Source organism: Peromyscus californicus, unplaced genomic scaffold (assembly GCF_007827085.1).
Source record: "Peromyscus californicus insignis strain IS unplaced genomic scaffold, ASM782708v3 Scaffold_1__1_contigs__length_55948999, whole genome shotgun sequence".
NCBI classification, from domain to species: Eukaryota; Metazoa; Chordata; class Mammalia; order Rodentia; family Cricetidae; genus Peromyscus; species Peromyscus californicus.
The window spans coordinates 21,290,081-21,309,892 of NW_026294492.1; the positions used below are offsets into that span (position 1 = coordinate 21,290,081).

The following is a 19,812-nucleotide window of genomic DNA, read 5'->3' on the forward strand; positions in this document are numbered from 1 at the left end:
CCTCATGACTTGCTCAGTCTGCTTTCTTTCTTTTTATCCTTTTGAACTTTTATTGATTCTTTGTGGATTTCACATCATGCATTCTGATCCCACTTATCTCCTGTCTCCTCGTGTCTGCTCTCTGCCCTTGCAACCTCCCCCCAAAACAAAAACCAAATTTAAAAGAAAAATAAAGAACCAGACAAAATGAAGAAACAAGAAAAACAGAAACAAAAACAAATGGGAGAGAGAGAGAGAGAGAGAGAGAGAGAGAGAGAGAGAGAGAGAGAGATCGAGATCTTGTAGAAGTTCTAGTGTGGCCTGTTGAGAAACAAATTTACCCTTTAGTGCATTTATCTTTACTTGCAATCAACCTGCTTTCTTATAGAACCTAGGACCTCCAGCCCAGGGATGGCGTCACCCACAATGGGCTGGGCCCTCCCTCATCAATCATCAATTAAGAAAATGCCCAATAGGCTTGCCTACAGCCTGATCTTATGAAGATATATTTTCAACTGAGGTTCCCTCCTCTCAGATGACTCTAGCTTGTGTCAAGTTGACACCAAACTAGCTAGCACATTCAGTGACACTTTTGTCACATGATATCAAGAGTATATACACTCTCGATGTGACTTAACTTTGTTGTTGATCTTAACTTTGGCCACTTGATTCAAGATACTTCTAGATTTCATACTTTTGCTGCAGTGTTTTGTAAGAGTCTCAGTGTGTATAATTCACACTTAAGTGGAGAGTAAGGTGCAGTCTTGTCCAGGGCAGACTATGTATGTCCATTATTTAGCATTCACATGTGTGGGGTATTTGTTCTCCTTAGCTGTTCATTCAATTTTTTATTTTTCATTATGTGTATCAGTTAGTTTTTGTCAACTTGACACAAGCTAGAGTCACCTAGGAGCAGGCGGACCTCAGTTGAGGAATTGCTTCTATCAGATTGGCCTTTCGGTATGTCTGTGCGCTCTCTCCTCCTCCTCCTCCTCCTCCTCCTCCTCCTCCTCCTCCTCCTCCTCCTCCTCCTCTTATATATGCCATCCCACTTGTGGTTTCCCCTCCCTCCACTCCTCCTAGTCCCCTCATTCACCCAGATCCACTCTTCCTCTGTTTTTCTTCAGAAAAGAGCAGGCTTCCCAGGGACATCAACTGAACGCGGCACAAGATACAATAAGACTAGGCACAAACCCTCATGTCAGGCTTGGGAGAGGCAACCTTGTCTGAGATAAAGGGTCCCAAGAGCAGGCAGAAGAGTCAGAGACAACCCCACTCCCACTGTTAGGAGTCCCATAAGAACACCAAACTACACCACCGTGACACATATGCAGAGGACCTAGATCAGGCCCATACAGGCTCCCTGGTTGTTGTGCGCCTTCTTTTGTTTTTGCTGGTATGAGATTATTTATTTCTTGTGTTTCCATGGGTGTAGTTAACCTCTTTGGGTTGGAGTTTTCTTTCTAGTATCTTCTCTAGGGCTGGATTTGTAGATAGATGTTGTTTAAATTTGACTTCATTGTGGAATATCTTGTTTTCTCCATCTATGGTGATTGAAGGTTTTGCTGGGTATAGTAGTTTGGGCTGGCATCTGTAGTCTCTTAGAATTAATGAGAATGATTGATTTGGGTGGGCCCAGCCTACTGTGGTTGGTGTCACCGCAGGGCACGTGGTCCTGGCAGCTGGAGGCCTTTAAGTTCTCTGGAGTGTTGCTGGTTTTGAGTGACATTGGAAGGCTGAAGAAGCAAAGACTCCAATGGCAGTGGCAGGCATACTTAGAGGACGTGAGGCAGGCACATTCAGGTTGCTTTTTTTCCGATCCCTTTATTCTGGACCATTTGCTGCCCACTTTAGGGCAGTTTTTCTGCTCATGGCTGATGTTCTCTGGAAATATTCTCAGAGCTACACAAAGAGGTGTGACTCTTAGGGGATTCTCAGTCCAGTCAAATTGACAGTCACCACGGGCAGCAATCCCACATGGGCCTCAGTGGTTTCAGAATGCCAATTTTAGTATATGACCAGGGTTGAGACTGCGAGTAGTGAGCTTGAATACTGGGTGACACAGACCTCTCCGGCATTCTCAACTCTGCCGCCCCAGGTAGATTATGGTGGATATGGAAGTTTGTTGTTACACTTTCGAAAACTGATAAACTGAATGGCATTAGTACCCGTCCCACAAGGCTATGGCAAGGAATGGATAAAGCAGCAATTTCACTGTGAAAACAGAAAGAAAATGGGGCACAGAGGCAAAAATGATCCAGGGCGGCATGGAACTGACTATGGAGACTAGCAGATGGCTGTGTTTTCAGAAAAGTCCTGTGTTCTCTGTTGTAATTAAAGTAGATTGTTTTGATTTTTGATACTACGTTTAGAGTATTGAGAGAAGTGAGCTTTTGTACTTACTAAGTCTTTGTGTTTGTGGATTAGCTTGCTGTACTTGGGTTAGCTTCAGGGAGAGAGAACACATGAAAAAAGAAAAAAAGAGTATTATAAAAATTGAACCTGGATATAATGTATGCTTTCTCTAACATTTTTAAAAGCGAAAAACCTTAGCTATTATAAAAACATTTTTTCAGAGGAATTATCTGCATCCGGCTGAGAATTTGATGCCAAACTGCAGCCCCCACACAAGCGTTGGAAAGCCAAGATATTGAAACCTGCAAAGTGAAGTGGCAGCTCAACCCTTACACTGGTCTGATGTAATCCTTTAGCTGCAGCATGGTTTGGATCCGGGAACCGACAGTGACTCAGTAGACCTTGTATATGTTTTTCAAAGCCTGTTTTTAAGTTCCCAAGAATTATAATAATATTAGAAGCAAAACATTCAACACATTTAATACATATTCTTGAATGTGGTTCAAGAACGTTCATGAAGAAGACAGATTGAGAAGTAGAAGTCTGGATTATTATAGAACTTTTCAAAGAGGGGCAGCTAATTACTTGGAGTCTCTCTAAAATGGACTAGCTAGGCTGAGTGTTGGCCTATAATTTCAGCTGCTTAGGAGACTGAGGCTGGGGGCTTATAGTTCAAGGGCTGTCGGGGCTACAGAGTGAATCCAAGGCAAACTGGACTAATTCAATAAGAGCCTGTCTCCTGTCTCAGAAAAATAAAGTCTCTTGGACATCTAAAATCAAAGGAGTCCTTTACGAGATTAAAAATAATTTGTTTGCTCAGCCATAAGTGGAGTATTACACCCCTCCCTTCAAGGCTCTGGAACCATTGCAGAAGAGGAGGCAGAAAGATTGTAAGAGTCAGAGGTCAGAGGTCAGGGATCGCAGCAGTGTCTTCTGGACAGGAGAGGAGCCACTGCAGTCACTACTCACAGCGTCTCTTGTCATCTGCACAAGATCAACATCAGTTAGCGTTCCGATGTGGAGTGTAGCCGAGTGCAGTTGATAACTGCTCAGAGGACGAAGGATGTAGTCCTGGTGGGTCACCTGTGCGCCCGTGGATGGCCCATCACCATAAGTGTAAGGGCAGCACAAATCGAAGCCAATGGGTTATGAAGAAAAAAAAAAAACCCAACCAAACAAAAAAGGACAGGAAGTTTGAAGGGGTGGAGATCGGAAATCAAATGAGTTAGGAGTTAAGGGGTGTCAATTTGGTCAAAAAACATTGCATGTATGTATGAGATTCTTAAAGAGTTAATACAAACATTGCATTTAAATGAAAATAATTGGTAAGAGTAGTGATTGTTATAATATAATTTGCATGCTTAAAGGCATGATTTTGTTGTTGTTGTTTGTTTTTTGTTTTTTGTTTTTTTTGAGACAGGGTTTTCTCTGTGTAGCCTGGCTGTCCTGGAACTCGCTCTGTCAACCAGGCCATCCATGAACTCAGAGATCTGCCTGCCTCTGTCTCCCAAATGCTGAGATTGAAGGTGTGTGGTACCACTGCCTGGCTAAAGGCATGTTTTAAAAACATTTAATTTTGCCTGGAGGCAGTGGCACACACCTTTAATCCCAGCACTCGGGAGGCAGACCCAGGCAGATCTCTCTGAGTTCAAGGGAGATCCAGGAAAGGCACCAAAACTACACAGAGAAACCGTGTCTCGGAAAACAAACAAAAAACAAAACAAAACAAAAACCATTTAATTTCATTAATTTAATGATGCTGTCCATGCTGACATGAAGCTTATCTTGACTGACTCCTTTGACAATTGTGTTTTTAAAAAGTAAAATTTACTCCAGTGAGTTTAATTACTATTTAAAACTAATTCATTATTAAAACTTAAAAGTTAACCATTTTTTCTTTTGTCTTTCATCCCATTCCCATTCCTCTAAACTCATTAAATCTGCTCAGCTTGAATTACAAGCATTTTGTTATAACAGAAAGATAAAATGGCTGTTACAGACATTGACTTTTGGATTGCTGAGGAGCAAGAGTTCAGAAACATGGCTTACATGAAGCCTTGTCCCAAAACCACAGTGCAGAAGCAAAACAAACATACAAATAAATCAAGTCTTTGCCTATGAAAACAGAGACACTCCCGTTGAGATATCAGCCAGTAAACCCAGTGCCTGATTTCCTGAAGCAAGCCTAGAGCACATCCCCCTCTCTCTTTCCTTCCTTCCCTCCTTCCTCCTTTTTCGGTAGTAATTTTATGAGCCTTTTGTTTATAGCAATTAAAATACAAATCTACACTCTTGTGCTCTTTCACAGCATGCTTTATGAAAGTTTGGCTTTCTAAGGAAATAATGCCCTAGGAGATGGTTAGTGAAGGGACTCCAGCCAGCCCGAGAATGGCAAACACGGCTCTGGGCTCAAGTAAATGTCCTTTGTGCTGAGAACTTGGCCTTGGGGTGCCTTGTGTTGAATACCCATCCCGTCATTTACAACATCTGTAGTTCAGGATTAGTGAAGGTTTGACAAATCAAGAGTGTTTTTAGTCAGATTAAAGAATGAAGATTAGTAAGAGCCCTTTAACCCTTAACATCCCATTTGTAAATGTTCAGTTAGGCATGTCGAGACACCAAAGCGTAGTGTATAGAAACTAAAGCAAAACACAAACAATTTTACCTATCAAGTTTCTTCTTATGGAGAGACTTTGTCTTTTGGAGATTTTAACATGCATATAAGTAGAATGTATATAAGCATTGTGTCATGAAACTCCATGGCCCTGTCACCTGCCTGACTTCTGTCACCACACAAGGCTTCTGTCTTATCTATCTTCTTACCCACTTGTTGCCTGGCAGATTATTTTGAATCAAATCCCAAACATGCCATTTCACTTATATTTCATTATGGTACTTAAAAAAGTATCCTTTTGAAATTATAACCCAAAATAATACTCTCTTATCTGAAATACATTGACTCTTCAAATAACCTGTCAATGCTCAGATTTCTAATTGTTTGAATCAAGATCTATACAGTGTTCATTATTACCTTTTCTAGTATTTTTTAACTTAGATGTTTTCTTCATTTTTTTCTCTTTGCAATTTGTAGTTTAAGAAAAAAGATAATTCATCCTATAAAATTGCAACAGTGTGAATTTTTGCCAGCCATGTCCTTCATGGTATAATTTAGCACATTCATTCATTTCTCTGGATGTATATGTCTTAATTTTCTATCTTATGGTTCATAATTATAAACCAAAAATAATCCCCTCCCACCCCTCACTAGAGATTTGGCTTAATGTAAAATGGCTATTGTAAGAGATATGTGACCTAGATGTATCTTAGTTTTTATTTAGGCAATTGTGTATAATATATGCCATAGATTAGAATTTGCAATAATACTTTTTGTAGCATATAAGGTGTGTGTGTGTGTGTGTGTGTGTGTGTGTGTGTGTGTGTGTGTGTGTGTGTGATAAAAGAAGAGAATTACCAGAGGCAGCAGAAGGATTATGAAAGTACAGTATCCTTACCATTTATTATAACAGTTCTATTTACTTAACCCCCATGACCTCACTATTTAAAAAATGTATCTGTATCACATAGTCTTATAAAAAATGACCTTCGTCCATGAAGAAACATGAATTGTATGAAATGCAGTTTATGTTCTACAGCAACTAGATAATCAACAGACTGGCAGTTGAAGGATTGAAGAATTAGATACGGTGATGGAAAATGTATGTTATGCTTAATCTGCAGTCCTTGTTAATAATGTATATAATGTATTCATATTATTAATGAGAGACATAAAATTACAAGTTTTATTTTATTAAGAGTAAATAGGAAATAAGGTTAGCCCAATTAATAAAATATTTAGACTCATAAAAATTTACTGTATAAGTTATATATGGATCACCATGTTTTAAAACATAATTGAATTTTGATAAAATACCCCTTACCCTAAAATAGAACCTAATTTGATCTTTCTTCGATGATTCAGAAGCACTTAAGGGACTGTGCAAAGCATTAGAATTATTTTTAACCAACCTTCTCATTATCCTGTAGCTGCATAGAAGAGTTGGTTGATGCTGAGTTCCAGAGTAATGCTAGGTCTCAGAGAATTGTGTCTCAATTAAGAAATAGTAGTCACAGAAAAATCACATCAGTAGATTCTAGGAACCATTATGGAGCTGTACATTTCTGTGTGAGCGCGTAGATAGATGTATGTTTACCTGGGTGCACTGATATACATAGTACCGTTAAATAAATAATGTATATTGTTAAACACATGTACATATATATTGACTTGTGACATGTGCAGCCATTACCACTAAGTAAGGAAGCTGCAAATGGAAGGAATTTCATCAAATTTACCCAGAGGAAATTGGCTCTAAGACTTACTGATTTTGGCTGGAGAAGACAGTGATCCTGGCACAGTGTACTCTTTATTTCCTTGTGGGAGCTCCAAGACGAAGAATCAGCTCCATAGAGGCAGATGCTTGGGAGCTTTCTGGAAGCACAATTAGAAGGTTTAGGAAAAACAGGAAGACCAACATCTCATGCAGTTTTTTTGAACTGGAAAATGTGCTGTTTTGTACCCTTCTATTGAGCCATGATATTTCATTTTATTTTGTTAATTTTTTTTGCATTCTTACTTTATTTTTGTGCTAGCCTGGGAAAAGAAATTATATCTTCGAATGCTTGAAAGATACTGTTTTTAAGATGGCCTAAATTTTTAATGATTGATGACTATAATTAGTCATATTGCAATATTGTATTTTCAAAATTACTGTCCAGTATTCTTTTGTCAACGTCTGCTCATGGCCACTCGATAAACTTGGCTCAAATGATTCAGTATCTTTACTGACTCTTGAAATTTATTATATTAGCTTATAATATATTGTGGTGGTCATTTCTTGAAAATAAGTATGTAAATTGTAAAAGCCAAGCTATTTAACACAGAGATAAGTAAGATACCATCTCTGTTCTCAGATACTTTTAAAAATAATCTCACTGAAGGAAAGTGGTGTTTAGTAACTGCTACCCAGACAATCAGTCACTTAGTGTGAACATTACTGGCTTTATTGAACAGAAAGCTTTCTGTTTCACTGTTAATCACAAAGAAAGTCTAACTATTCTTTCTGTTGTATTCTGCAAACATAAAACTAATAAACACCCACTGCTTGTAACATAAATGAAGGAACCATGGCAGGAACTAAGTCATCTCTTCAGGAAATGTCCTAAAACCTTAACCACAGGGGTTGTAAACTCAGACATCGGAAGGGGCCGGTCAAGTCACACAGATGAGGGAAGAAGGTGATATGGCAGCTGTGAGAATTAGTGAGGACTATGACCTGCCGAAGTGTGTCTGCCTTGTCTAAAGATCTTTAAATAAAAATTCTATGAGGGTCAAAGAAAGCATGTCTGCAGGCTATGTCTGCCAATTTATAAATGCTCCGTGATTCCTTAATATTATTTGAGCCATCACAAAAATATTTGAGTAAAAAGATGGTGATTTAAAATTAAATGCAAATAAATATGACCAATTTAAGAATGATCACACCATCATTGGTGTTTCTCCCCCTGGGGCATAGATGGTATTAAACCTGGAATGCTGGGGTCCCAGGAGAAGCCTGGAAGATATTCCAGGTCCAGGCAGAAGAGGGAAGAGGTGCCAAGTTGAGCAAAATAAAGAGCTATGGGAGAGGCAGAAACCAGCAAGAGTAGGAAGGGCTCTCCCTTCCCCAGGACAGGGTCTCATGTAGACGATGCTGGCCTTGAACATGTTACAGAGGTGAAGTTGACCTTCAGCTGACTTCCTGCTTCTGCCTCCCAATTACTGGGAATGTAAGTATATGCTACCGTGTCTGCCTTCTCCATGGTTGAAATATATCATGCCCACTTCCCTCCCTTCCCCAAGGTTTAGGTAGCCCTGGATTCCAGGAGTTAATACTTTTCAGAAGTCTTTGATTATCAGAGACATTATCTATAGACAAATTCTCTTACTTCCTGAGAAACATGTGGGACAAGTTGTAGAAAAGTCTAGAAGGGAGAGTCAAGCCATCATGACATCAGTGGAACTTATATGAGGGTCTAAGGAATCGCTGTAAAATAGTTGATCCTTTAATAAGATAATTTGTTACAAAGATGATTCAATTTTCCACCTTGCTATTAAATGCCTGACCATGGCTCAGAAACACAGAATAGATTCTGTATGCCCAAAGTGTCGGTATCATCCTGGGCTCATTGAATCCATGTCCTAATGGTAGGACCTGTGAGCCTGCCTTTTAAAGATACTTGCACATTGTTCTGAAGACACCCGAGGCTAGCCCACTTGTCTCAAGAGATCAGGTAGTTTCGGTTGGTGAAGACTGATGTGACACCCTTGACCACTGAATTCTTCTGCTTCCACTGTCCTTGTTGTGATTATTAGCATCCAGCATGGCCGCTCTACGTGGCAGAGATTTTTTTTTTAAAAAAGAGAAATGGTGGTTGTTGAGAAAAGGAGCCCCATTCTGTTTGATTGGTGGTAGATTGATGGCAATGGACATTGGTAGCTTGGAATGAGAAAGCCTGCCTAAGATTTCTGAAGCACTTAATTGGACTGGGTAAATGTGTAATGATTCATTGGACAAATGCTTTTCTTTGTGAGGGTCACCACAGCTTTGAAAGAGCTGGTAAGGTATGGGTTTGGGACCTGGTGAGGGGTGACTAGTCTGAAGAAGTGACAGTTCATTAAACAGTGTTGACTATGCATTGCTGAGTTGATAGATGGTCTGAGTGCAGTCACCGCGGCTGCTTTGTGGGGCCCTTTTCAAGTCTCTGGGGAGAGATTGTTTGCAGAAGATATAAAGGTTTTCTGCTCCAAGGCACACATTCCCAGCTTGGCATATAGCCAGCATTCATGTGATAACCACAAGACAGCTTGTACGTGCTGAATGTGTTCCAGTCAAGTAGAGCAAAGGTAAAAATATCTCCTGGGTAAAGGACCATGAAATCAGTGAAGACCTCTCCAAGCTTTGTGCTCAAGAAGGGCTAGGTGCAGATGGTTATATATGGCCCCAAGTTACATGTCAATAATCAAAGTGTCCTCATCTGGTCTCAACCAGTTCATTCTTTACATCCTTTAGTGCGTCTCTTGGCTCCTTTGGAAGTCTTGCTTTATTACCCACTGAAGCAAATACCTTCTTGGTGTTTGAAGAGCTCCAGGATGGGGAACATCTTAGCTACCTATTTCAATATATTTTAATTTAAATTCACTAAATGAGTCATACTTTATAAAAGTGTAGCCTTCTGTTTTCCTTCTTTCCTGTTTGTTTACTTTTCCCATAACAGAAATGATTATAATCTTTGGAGGGTTAGTGAAAATACGTTCATCCTTTTTGTAGATTTTCTGCCCTGAGATTGGAAGAAGATCCTCAGATTTTATCTCTGGCAGAAAACATGAGTTCCTAAAAGTGACTCTGTACTTTAAGGTTAAAGGCTTTTCAACAGTTACATGGCTCGGTACGAGTTTCTAACCTCTCCCTTTGCCCCTAGAGAAGGCAAAACAGCAGTATCGGTTTCGATGTATCTATTCTTCCCTGTCCTGTTCTTCTTCCTCCTCCTCTTATATCTGCTCTTCTTCATTTCGAGTAATAGAAACCTGATCCAAATTGTCTTAAAACAGTAAAGGGAGTTCATTGGCCCGTAGGATTCTAAAAGGCCGGAGTTGGACTTAAGATAATGTTGGATCTGTGGCTGAAATAACGTCACTGAAGAACCTAGTTTCCTTCTACTCCACTTCTTCTTTGCTTTGTAGGGTGTTGACCTTTATTCCCCATAAGCACGTAAATCTTCAGTCGCCCTGCTTCTGTGAATACAGCACAGTTACGCCAGTTCATACTGTATCCCCACCATGGGAAGAAGGCACGCCTTCATTTCTCAGTAGGCCAGCTCATGTTGCAACTTATCTTACTTAGTTTGACTGGAGCCGAATTAGTCATTGAGACTGGGTGCATAGGAAATACTTGGGTTGGGGAGTCAATCCCTATAGAATTTTATCTGATAGTTCTTAGTCCAGGTCCATGGCTGAGAATGGGCAGGGGTGGTTTCTTAAGGAACTTTGGGTGAGTATTTGCAGAAGGAGAGAGATTCGATGTTGGACATCAAACAGTGGGTGGAAACTTACTACGTGTCTGTGTCATGGTCATTATGTGGACCAAGGTCTAAGGCTTAGAGTTTTTTTTATTAAACATTTGATGTGTATGTGTATGCTTGAGTGTATGTATGTACATCATACGCATGCATGAGTTTTACACCATATGCATGCTAGAGTTTTAAAGAAAAAAAACTAAAGACAATGAAAGCTCTTAGAACTTACACAGTATTTGTGTCTCCTCCTTTACTTAACTATCTGCTTTGTGTTGCTTTCTCCTTCTGGCTCCTGTAGCTGCATGTTCCTGTTATAACAAAAAGAGCCAAAATCACTTCCTTTCAGATAGTTCCCCCTGTTCATACATACACAAAGTGTGTGACCAGGTCACTGTTGACTGGGAAAGTGTGTATGTGGAATTTGGACTAAGAGAAGGGTCTGGCAAGTGCTTTAGGTCTGGATCTTTAAGTCCAAGATGCTCAGCTGAGGTCCAGAAGAAGTCATTTTAGCACAGGGGACGGGTCTAACTAGCAACGTCATTTAGGGCAGAGGACGGAAGGCAGGTGTCGGCCTGCAGATGTTTCCTAGTTATAAATAACAAGCTGGTTCAGGCTGTTGCCTTCTGTCTTGTTCTGTGCGATGCATTGTTGTAAAGTCTCAGTGAAAGAGACAGAAAGACGCACTCTATCACAACACTCTTGCCATCAGAGAATGGTGAGGAACCCTCTCACTAGGAAAGCACTCATTGCCCCACAGGGCCAACTAAGCTTGAAAGGTCTTTTATTGTGATTGAAATAATTTCCTCCACATTGGAAACTGGTAATTAAAATTGGGAATTTTTAGCTTCCTAAGTTTGAGAGGATCCTGAAGACGTTTCATAATGAAAAGTGAAACACAAAGTGTTTGCTTTAACTGAACGATTGCAGTTAATTTCTTGTAAAGAAACACAGAAGCACACATTAATTTAAAATAAGCTCACACTGTTGTTTCTTGTAGTACAGCCAGGAAAAGCAGTAACAAGCTGTCTCCTTGAGAATCACATCCCTGGATGGTATTCGAGCAACCTGGAAGATTCAGTGCGTCCCCAGGAAGAACACTCGAGTCAAGCTGCAGTCACATTTCTACTTGTCTTTCTGCCCTTGCCACCAGGTCTGAGCAGCCCAGGCAGGGCAGTGTGTGACGTCAGCAGCCAGATGACACAGCAGACCTGTGTCACAGGCTCAGCCAGCCTGTGCTGGAAAGTGAATTTTTTTTTTTTCATGTTGAGGATTCGTTAGTCAAATTTTATGTTGGTGTTTTGTCTGACATTAAACTTAAAACCAACATTAGTTCATATTTTCTCTGAGAAACAGGTATAAAATGAGTGTTTTGGTCTTGACCTGTTCTCATGCTTGAAAGATAGGACGCTACAATTGTGTGGGAAAAGGTGACACCTGTAGAAGAGATGGGCTTCGTTCTGCTTCAGTCGATCCTGCAAGGTGCTTATGTCGTATTTGGGAGCGTTAGTGTGCTGGTGTTGTGCTCTTTCACATGACGAAAGGATGTGTGCACTCTCTCGGTGGTTAGAACGTCCATAGAAGAAGGATGCTGATGGACCTTTTCCTTCGAGGGCAGACTTGCCTTTCCCTTCATTCCTGTGCCATTTGAGAGTGCTTCTGAGAGAGAGGGAGGCTGGATCGAGAGGTGCTCTCAGAACTTCTTCCCCCTACATTATTACCCTTGTTTCTTCCTGGGATCAAGAAGTCATCTCTGAAACTTCTTCCCCCTACCCTGTTCCCCTTGTTTCTTCCTGGGATCAAGAGGTGCTCTCTGAAATTTCTTCCCCCTACCCTGTTCCCCTTGTTTCTTCCTGGGATCAAGAGGTGCTCTCTGAAACTTCTTCCCCCGTACCCTGTAACCCTTGATTCTGCCTGGGATCAAGAGGTGCTCTCAGAAACTTCTTCCCCCTACCCTGTTACCCTTGTTTCTTCCTATTTACCATCAATTCCAAAGAAAGAAATACAACCTAGAAGTGAGATGTGTGGTCCTAGAGATTCAGTTGAACTGGGGATCAGTGTGGGCTTGTCCCCTTTTAAGAACAACTTGTGATGGGCGAGGAGGGACAATACAGGTTTTTGAATTTTCTAAGTGGAGCCACAGCTACAATTTGGTGTACTTTCTCATATTTTAGAATTAAGGCTTGCTTGATTATAGAAGACATTAGGACAGTGTTCCAGCACTAGTGGTTCTGATATCCTCGACCAAAATTGGGATGAGAGAGAACCTCTAGAGTGATACACCACTACATCATCTCGGGGTAGATATCTGAAGGTACTCTAGAGTCCTCCTGGTACTTGGAAGTTTCACTTGACCAGATAGCTGGATAAGCCTGCTAGGAGATTGCATTCCAAGTTCAGACTTATGCTTTCTTCTGTTTGTGTTTTCTTTTATGAGATTTGTTAGTATTATCACAAAGTCACATGGAAAAGTTACTTCTCATTATTAAGATGTTTGTATATTTTCCCCATGACATTGTCTTCTGGCTGCATGTCACTAGGAAATTAGAGTTAAGATCATATTACACTAGGAGCCAGAAGACTTTTCTGGCTACTGTTTTACTGTAAGGCCAGGCAATGGACTGATGGGTACCATCTTGCAAGTCATTAAAATAAATTCCTTTTAGGGTCTGGGGAGTTAGCTCACTGGTTAAGAGCACTTGTTGCTTTTGCAGAGAACTCAAGTTCTGTTCCCAGCATCCAATATGGTGCCTCACAACCAGCTGTAATTCTGGCCCCAGGGGGTCGATGCCCTCTTCTGACTCCCACAGGCATCAGGCACCCCTATGAAGCAAAAAATACATGCATACAAATCACTTATATGATACATAAAGTTAATTAATTTTATCAATAAAAACTAGGAGTCAGATATTGGGGTAAAAACCTGAAAGATCAGAGAAGCAGGGGAGCAGCTACCAGTGACTTCTACTTCTTCTGTTCTCTGACCAAAAGGGCTGAGATCCCAAATCAGCCCGCCTTACCACTTCCTATCCCTCTTTCTACAGTCCTCCAAACCTCTATGGTTAACTAGAGGCTAGCTCTGCCCTCTGACTCCAAGCAAGCTTTATTGGTCAGAACACAATCCAAATATCACCCAACACTTGTACACAGAAGATAATAAAATGAATAAATCCCTTTTAGAAGGAGCCTCAGACACAGACTTGGGGAGGTTGGTTCTTGGTTGAGAAGCAGATCAGAACCTTGGAGAGCTCTGGACATGCTGGTTTAGAAGGTCCAGGGTGCTTCCTTCTCGCACTGGTCATGGCTGGGCAGTGGCTACTGAATACAGGTCATGAGCCACCTTCTCCCAGTACACATTCCATTTACCTGCAGCCATTCTTCTTGAGTGTTCGAGCCTAACTTCCCTACACTCTAAGACTACTTTTTATTATTGCACATTAATCCCTCAAATGACTTTTTATTGGTGTCTGCTTAACTATTTGTTTAGATCTTAGAGAGTTGTATATTTTTCTAATTAGCTCCACCTGGGCTTTGAAAAACTGTAGCTAACAACTTCAAACGTCATGACAACAGTCTTGAACCTCTGACACAATAAGCCCTACTAGAGAGTTATTAGAATATTTGAAAATAAAGCTACTAGGCGCATGGAACTACTGCCCTGTTTAATTTCTTGCCTGCCAACGTTTGTCGCTGTGAGTGTGCTACAAGAGTACATGGTGCTCTCTTCCCTTCTAAGTACTTCCTTTTGTTCTTAGTGCTTGAATCTCCTCAAGAGTAAAGACCCCAAATATTAACTGTCAGTCAACACCGTCACCAACCCGGGATGTGATCACAGTGTTGTGGTCTGTGTTTGTTTGGTTTTTTTGCTAGCTGCAGGACTATGTAAATATTTCAAGAGTTGTTGTGTGAACAGGGAGTAGACGTGTGTTTGTGTGTGTGTGTGTGTGTGTGTGTGTGTGTGTGTGTGTGTGTGTGTGTGTAGACTCAAACCTTCTTCCTTAGTGTTCCTTCTTGTCATCCACACCATATTCATGTTGCATTAGCTTTAAGAAAGTAGGAGCTTGTTGTATTTGAAGTAATTATGAAGAGATGTCTGAGATCATTTCATTTCTTTATATTGAAGAGTTATTTGTATGTTAAGGTATGATAGAGATTTTCGTTGCTGACATGTGACATGGTTCTGTTACAAAGAAGCTAATGACAGTTTTAGTTTTGTTGGTATTTGTATGTACCCCCAAGCTGACATTTAAACAGTTCCTGCTTGTTCAGTTCCTGTTCTATTAGAAATGAACATGTCATCAGTCGTTTCCAAAGACCACTGAGGCCATACATGTCACTAGGGCATATGGCACTAACATTCCCAAAGTGTTTTGTGAGCCTTGGAATTGAAGCAATAACAAGTTCAATGTTAGTGCTAAATGTTACATTTTTAGGGTTAAGTGATGCTACTTTTTTTTTTTTCTCCAAAACCCACTAAGTTTCAAGTGTTTGGAAGAGATAACTGAAGTTTGGTTTCAGAAATGACAAATGACAAAAGAATGGGTTCCTCAAGGTTGAGATGGAAAGTAGTTTCATATGTGGCATGCTCCTGCCCTGGGTTCAGTCCCCAGTACCATGCACAGGTGATGTGAAGTTGCTTATCCTGTTTTTTTTTTTAATTTTTATTTTTTCATTATGACATGTGTTAAATGCATTTCTACATAAACATATTCGTACATACATGGAAATTTTGGAGAATAGGGTAATCAGGAAAAAAAACTCTGAAATGGCTTTCAATTAGAGAAATCAGTTGATAACTTTTTTCTGTGCATATATGGTTTTCATGTGGAGTATTTACATTCCCTCATGTTAAAGCACCCATTAAGTGATACCCTCACTCTTACTAGTCAATTGGCTACTTTAAGATATAAGCATTGTTTCTCATAATTTTGGGATGCAATATGAGGGGCAAGATAAATCAGAGTGTCACATGGAAAGGAGAAACAGCTTGTAGAGCTCAAGTGATCTGGGGCTTGTTGTGCCCTGCAGACAGGAAGCTCAGAGTGGGCAAAGCCATGTGATCTGCAGGGTACCTGAGGAGGGTCAGACGTTTGTCCACAGGAGTCCCTGTGTGGGTAAGGGTGCTGTCTTTGGGTAGGGCGCGTGATTGTTAATGCTGGGAGGGAGACTTGCTGTCATTGTGTATGACATCATGACATGTCCCTGTTTTAAAGCCACACTTCTTTGATTACTATCAAGGTTGAATAGTTTTCATATGCTGATCCTTGGTTTTGATTTCCTCCTGTGCGAGAACGTTAGGCAGGATTTGTAGCAAGTTTTAGGTAATTTCCTTGCTATATTTCTAATATTTTTTACTATACATCATTCTCTTCCTGACAAATTTCATCACAAAATTATTTTTGTGAAAGAGAAATTTCTCTGAGATGTCATTCCCCTTATTATTAGGCAGTGATGATTGCACATCTCACGTGGTAATTTTTTTCCCTATTGAATCTCCTCAAAGGCACGGACTAGTGATAATTGTTTCTCAGCTTTCCCTATTTTCTCCTGTCAGAATTTGCTTCAGCATGGTGAATATATGGTTTGAGTAAGCCTGAGTAGCCTGTGAGCTAGGCCTCTGACGCTGCTGTGACTCATTGCTTGCTCACAGCAGGAAGCACAGATAGAGAGCTGAGGATTGATGGGCTGTCTGTGAGGCTGCTGATTTCAGGGGAGTGTACTGAGAAAAGAAACACGGGCAGGTTGGGGGTCAATTAAGCTGGAGTATCCCTCATAGAGGACAGCTGGACAGCATAGCTAGAGTAGGGACAGGGAATTACCATTCCGGTGACAAGGTCTGCAACACTGCTTCGCTAATACTTTAGTGAACTAAGCTGGGGGCGAGGGGGCAGCTCTATGTTTCATACAGTCTCACTTGCTCTCTGCACTTGAATATCAGCAGTTACCCAACCCCACTGGTTAAGCAGTATCTGAAAAGAACTGCCCCGACCTTGCCCCATCCCCACCCTTGCCCTGCCCCCACCCCACCCATACCCCATCCCACCCCCACCCCACTCCAGCACCACCGACCCCAGTCCCACCCACCCCAGTCCCAACTGTGTCACAGAGATTAGTGAGGATGAGTTAAGTTCCTCTTCCAAACTGTTAGTTAACTCTTTGGTGTCTCCTTTGACTAGAGTTGATCATTTTCTTCAGCTGTATTTTGTATTCTTCATTTCAGGATCCATTATAATGTTCTTTTTTTGTTAGGATATTATGTGACCCGCGCCCCTGGTTCATGGCCATCTTCATTTCAGATTTCTTCCTTGGTTCATTAACAAAAATAAAGTAGAACAGAACTTGGTGATTAGAGACACAGCTATTTTTTCCTTTTTTGTAAAGAGTCTTGAAAATGTATACCAGTGCCTCCTTCCCTGACCAAAGTTTGGGCATTCTGCTCTATTTACTACTCAAGAGAATTAGAAAGCCCAGTGTCCTATATTCTAGACATTTGTTTTCCAAGACAGGGTTTCTCTGTGCTGCAGTTCTGGCTGTCCTGGAACTCACTCTGTAGCCCAGGCTGGCCTCGAACTCACAAGAGATCCACCTGCCTCTGCCTCCTGAGTGCTGGGATTAAAGGTGTTTGCCACCACCGCCCTGCCTAGACATGGTTTTTAAAATACGCCTTAGTCTTCAGGAGACTTAGTCTTAGGACATGACTAAAACTGTCTATATTTTCTATGTTCTCCCCTTCTAGATAACATGATTCCAACATGGCTCATTTAGCAAAATTGGTCATGTAGCCTTAGGAGATAAATCTGTATCTAGTGGGCATGTCTAAACCTGCACTGTTGGGCGTGGTTTCCAGTGAAGTATGTTTGAATGGTCAAGGTCAGAGGCATTTCCAGGTATTGGGAGGCTGTGTTTTAACAGGAAGGACGTGTTGGTTGGCTTGTCTATACTGTGAGTTTAACAATTAGGTTGAATGACTTGAAATAAATTCAAATTACTCAGATGTTTTTACCAGATAATATGTTTTTATAATTTTTCTTATTGTGTGGATATGGCTCGAAGCTTTCTAAACACTGAAGAAAAAAGTAAGGTTTAAAAAGAAGAAATTGAGGTGACTAAAGCTTTTCCTTTTGCTTTAGTATTGTAGGCAGCCTGAGAAGGCATACTTGACTAAAAGGTAGAACGTCATCATCTTTCCTATTTATAAGTGTTGAGTGATCTCTGAAGGAAACACATAGCAAGCTCTCTGGAGTGGTCCATTTTCAGTTCTGGTCTGTGTTCGTACATCCTGTTAATATTTTGAATGAGGTTTTGAATAGCTCAAAGGAATCTCGGGCTGTCAAGGTCAAGAGCTCTGCCATGCAGGACTCTGTGTTCTTCTGACCAAATCACTTTTATATCCTTGCCTACTTACTGTAGGACGCTGAAGCATTTGCTCCTTCCTCTTTTTTGCGAGTGTCTGCTTAGCCCAATCCCTCCTATCAGTGAAGGAATGCCTCGTTCCTTCCCCACTCCCATCTACTCCCTGTAAATCTGTCTGCTCAATAGAGCAAAGTACCATTGTCCACGGGTATCTCTGGGAAATCAGTTCCAAGAGATGCCATGGATCCCCAAATTTGCAGCTGCTCAGTTCTTTGTATAAAATGATATGGTGTTTGTAGTCATCTGTGTACATCATCTATGACTTGCTTAGGATGCCTATAATGTAAATATTTTGTAAATAGCTATTTCTCTTCTCTAGAGAATAATAGACAAGGAAAAATATCAGTTCAGTACAAATGTATTGTTTTCTAAATGATTTTAATCTGCAGTTGGTTGAATCTGTGAATGTTGAAACCATGGGTACCAAGGGCATTGGCCTCCTTTCTGTGAATGCATTCCTTAATGCTTGTTCATTCTTTTTAGGTAGGGGCTATGTTTAGGTTGTCTTTAAAAGAATGAAGTGTAGTGTGATGGTTCTGCAGTGGGTCTGCAGATCCCTGGGGACCCTTCAGACATCTGTGGCATCGGACTATTTTCAGGACCATATGAAGATGCTACCCATGTCTCTTTTTATTGTGCTGATGTTTTCACTTACTCTGCAGAAGTGTTGGTGAGCACCATTGATACCTTAGTATTAGTAGGAAGGCCAGGGCTTCAGCTATGCAGGTCGTTGGGAAGTCACCGCAGTCCTCACTGCTACACAGTCTCAGATTGACAAAGGACTTGACTTACTTTCTTCACTGTCTAGACCAATGGCTGATACATAACAGGAGACAACACGTTCAGCACACACCGTGGAAAGAATGAATGATCTTACCAGCGCTTCCTCCACTCCCTCCTTTTCCCCCTCCAAAGCTTGCATTTCCTAGATGTATTTTCCCTTGTATCTTCTCCATTCCTATCCTTTCCCAGATCAGGTCCATACTATTATGTTTATGTTTCTGTGAAATGCTGTTGTTTGTGGAGCATTTATTTACATCTGGTGTTATAGATGCAGATGGTCTGTGGATGTCGAATTAAATTACTTTTGCATAGAATGCTGAGTTTAGAATTGAGTGCTTGTTAAAAGCAAAGAGCCCAAAAGAATAAAACAACAAATTCACAGAGAAACCCTGTCTCGAAAAACCAAAAAAAAAAAAAAAAAAAACAACAAATTCAGTATTTCAGGGTCAAAATCAATCGTCCAGGTGAATTTGCTTTCTCAATGTTAGCACTACCTGTTTTGTTCTTCACTAGCGCCCCGGCTCTGAGTGCACAGCCCAGCAGGAAGAGTCTCGCTCGAAGGCTTTTATTGCTGCCTGCCTCTGCCTTGATGTGCAGTTGTGACGAGGGGTTTGTATGAAGTTGTGTCTCACTGGTCCTCGTTTATGACTCCGCAGAACCTGGCCTCCTGGAACCCTTCAAACCCCGAGTGCCTGCTGCTCGTGGTGAAGGAGCTGGTGCAGCAGTACCACCAGTTTCAATGCAGCCGCCTCCGCGAGAGCTCGCGCCTCATGTTTGAGTACCAGACGCTCCTGGAAGAGCCTCAGTATGGAGAGAACATGGAAATTTACGCTGGGAAGAAAAACAACTGGGTGAGTGCTGAGAGAAAGGACGTTACTTTGTGATGGGATTAGAGACAAGAGCCTTAGGGTGTCCCTGTCGAGTGAGCTCTAATCATGTCCTCAGATACAGATGGCTTAGGTCGCCTGTGTGCTTAGTCGTGACGTAGAGGTGGAGAAGGACTTAGTGGCTATCAGGTTTGTTATTTGTTAAGAATGTCACAGGAGAAGTGTGCGAAGTTGGTTTCATCTGCAGTCTGCTATGTTCAGAAGGCAGCGTGAGAGCCTGAGGACTGCCTCTGCCCTACACCTCCATGCAGGTCCTGATGTGGGTAGCCGGCAGGCCACAGGTTAA

General features: G+C 41.2%; 1 protein-coding gene across 2 annotated transcripts in view; it reads left to right on the forward strand.

The window, feature by feature from the left end:
• The window catches only part of Babam2 (BRISC and BRCA1 A complex member 2), a 376,695-nt gene that overhangs the window by 108,651 nt on the left and 248,232 nt on the right, over positions 1 to 19,812 (forward strand). For both annotated transcript variants that reach the window (XM_052746193.1, XM_052746194.1), the window contains one exon: positions 19,296 to 19,490. In XM_052746193.1, coding sequence (XP_052602153.1) covers positions 19,296 to 19,490 — 195 coding nt within the window. The remainder of the gene's footprint in view (positions 1 to 19,295; positions 19,491 to 19,812) is intronic.